Genomic DNA, 2,578 nt, shown 5'->3' with positions numbered 1-2,578 from the left:
ACAAGGAGAACAACATTGTAGCAGAGAAATCTGTAACACATGGACCAGATAGAAATAGCATAGATACAGGTGGAACAGAACAGCAGAAGGACATTGATGTCACTGTGAGACATACAATAAGTAATGTCCAAATCACAAAGAAGCAAGGGGGTGAAAATCAGGAAGCCAAAGACCAAGCAGCCAACAAGGAAAGTGATGAACAGGCAATGATTCCCATGCAGCAGAACATCATAGCACAAGTAATTGCAGAGGTAGCAGCTATTGGGTCTGAAGGAAAGGATATGGATGAGGAATCCACTGCTCAGAACTTTCTCAATGTGGCCAGACAAGGGGATTTATCTCCTAGGCATATTGAACAAGCTAAATCAGCAGCAAAGGGAAGAAAGAAACAACCAAAAGACACTCCAGTTGTTCCAGCAGGTGGAGTTCAAACAAGAAGAACACTGTCCAAATCACTCAATCACTAATGGATGCTATCATATGGAATGTTAGGTCAGTGAATACCATGCAGGCTTTTGAAAGACTGATTCTCATGCATAGACATCATCACTTTGAATTTATAGGAATTATAGAGCCTATGCAGCAGTCTAACAAAGTGGAGAGGTACAGGAATAGAATTGGTTTGGCACAGGCAGTGGTCAATGTTTCAAACAAAATATGGGCTTTCATAGATGAAGTTTTTGAGGTGACAATTCTCTACAATATGGTGCAGCAATTAACTCTAAAGCTTTTTCACACTGAAACACATGTGGAACTTATACTCACACTGGTTTATGCTAAATGTGATCCTATAGAAAGGATAGAACTGTGGGATTCCCTATATGCAATGGCAACAGATATGACAAGTCCATGGCTAGTGGGAGGAGATTTCAATGTCATATGGGATGAGGGAGAAAAATTTGGAGGACTACCTTGTTTCTTTAAATGAGGTAGATGACTTTAGACATTGTATCAATACTTGTAATTTGGCAGACCTAGGATTTAAAGGGAGCATCTATACATGGTGGAATGGAAGATCAGAGGAAGACTGTATATTTAAAAGATTGGACAGGTGTCTTGGAAACATGGAATTGCAGCAGACATTCCCTGGCCTTGAGATCACACACTTATCCAAGACAGGGTCTGATCATTGCCCCATGTTGCTGAAGTGTGACATAGAGGTTGAACCTATTAAGAAGCCTTTTAGATTTCTTAATTTCTGGACAAAACATGAAAATTTTAAGGCAGTGGTTAAGGAGAATTGGTCTGCTGATTTTGCTGCAAATCCATTCATCATGTTTAATCACAAGTTAAAAAAGTTAAAGAAGATTCTGTCATCATGGAGCAGATCAACCTATGGTGACATTTTTCAAAAGATAGCAAGCTTAGAGGAGGTGGTCCTAGTACATGAGAAACAATTTGAGGCAGTTCCAACTCAGATGAATAGGGAAAGGTTACATAAAGTCAAGGCAGAATTGATTAGATACCTGGCATTGGAGGAGGAATTTTGGAAACAAAAAGCAGGAATGGCATGGTTCAAAGATGGGGATAGAAATACAACTGGATAGAAGGAAGAAGGAAGAAATTGCAGCTGAAAAGAATTAAGGACAGTAATGGCAACTGGATAGAGGAAGATGTACAAATTGCAGAAGAGGCTGTCAACTTTTATAGGGATCAATTCACAGAAGATGTAGTGCCTTCAGTATTTCATATTATGGATCATGTGCCTACACTGATAGATGAGGAACAAAATGAGATGCTGATAGCAAATCCTACTAAAGAAGAAGTTAAGAAGGCAGTTTATGGTTTAAATGGAGATTCTGCAGGTGGACCTGATGGTTTTACTGGAGCCTTCTTCCATACTTGTTGGGATATAGTGGGAGATGATGTTTATGCAATGGTTCTGGCTTTCTTCAATGGGCAGCAATTACCTAAAAGTATCACTCACACTAATCTGGTATTATTACCTAAGAAGAAGGAGGTTAATACATTTTCTGATTTGAGGCCTATAAGTTTGAGTAATTTTGTCAACAAGATTTTCTCAAGGGTCATTCATGAAAGGTTGGTGGAACTGTTACCTAATATAATATCTGAAGAACAAGCAGGCTTTGTGAAAGGGAGAAGTATAGTGGAAAATGTTTTGTTAACTCAGGAAATTATTACAGATATTAGGCTGAGGACTAAGGCTGGACCTAATGTTGTGATGAAATTGGACATGACTAAGGCCTATGACAGGCTGTCCTGGCTATTTTTAACTAAAATGCTCAGGAAACTAGGATTTTGTGAGAGGTTTATTGGATTGATCTTTGACTTGGTAGGAAACAATTGGTATTCTGTTTTGATAAATGGTCAGTCTCATGGCTTTTTCAAATCAACAAGGGGTGTCAAACAGGGAGATCCACTATCTCCAACATTATTTATTATTGCAGCTGAAGCTCTATCAAGAGGTTTGAATTCCTTGCATCTAAACCTATACTTCTGTGGCTTTGGACTGCCTAAGTGGAGTCCAAAAATTAATCATTTAGCCTATGCTGATGATACTATTATATTTTGTTCATCTGATGCTACATCACTGAGATTGGTAATGGAGATTCTGCAG

The 2,578-nt window shown here is 38.7% G+C and overlaps 1 protein-coding gene across 1 annotated transcript; it reads left to right on the top strand.

Moving 5' to 3' along the window:
* Positions 1 to 466: 466 nt before the first annotated feature.
* On the top strand, positions 467 to 1,547 carry LOC109222718. The gene is made up of 2 exons (XM_019387036.1): positions 467 to 914; positions 973 to 1,547. Exons 1-2 carry the CDS (start codon positions 467 to 469, stop codon positions 1,545 to 1,547), a joined length of 1,023 nt encoding a protein of 340 aa, XP_019242581.1.
* Positions 1,548 to 2,578: the final 1,031 nt, after the last annotated feature.

Source organism: Nicotiana attenuata, unplaced genomic scaffold (genome assembly GCF_001879085.1).
Source record: "Nicotiana attenuata strain UT unplaced genomic scaffold, NIATTr2, whole genome shotgun sequence".
NCBI lineage: Eukaryota > Viridiplantae > Streptophyta > Magnoliopsida > Solanales > Solanaceae > Nicotiana > Nicotiana attenuata.
This window is presented reverse-complemented; position numbering and strand designations above follow the sequence as displayed.

Excerpts from the sequence above, each read along its gene's own strand:
- LOC109222718 (XM_019387036.1), top strand. The coding sequence starts at position 467 with ATGGATGCTATCATATGGAATGTTAGGTCAGTGAATACCATGCAGGCT. Across the intron at positions 915-972 it reads AAAATTTGGAGGACTACCTT|ACCTAGGATTTAAAGGGAGC; the intron begins GTTTCTTTAAAT and ends GTAATTTGGCAG.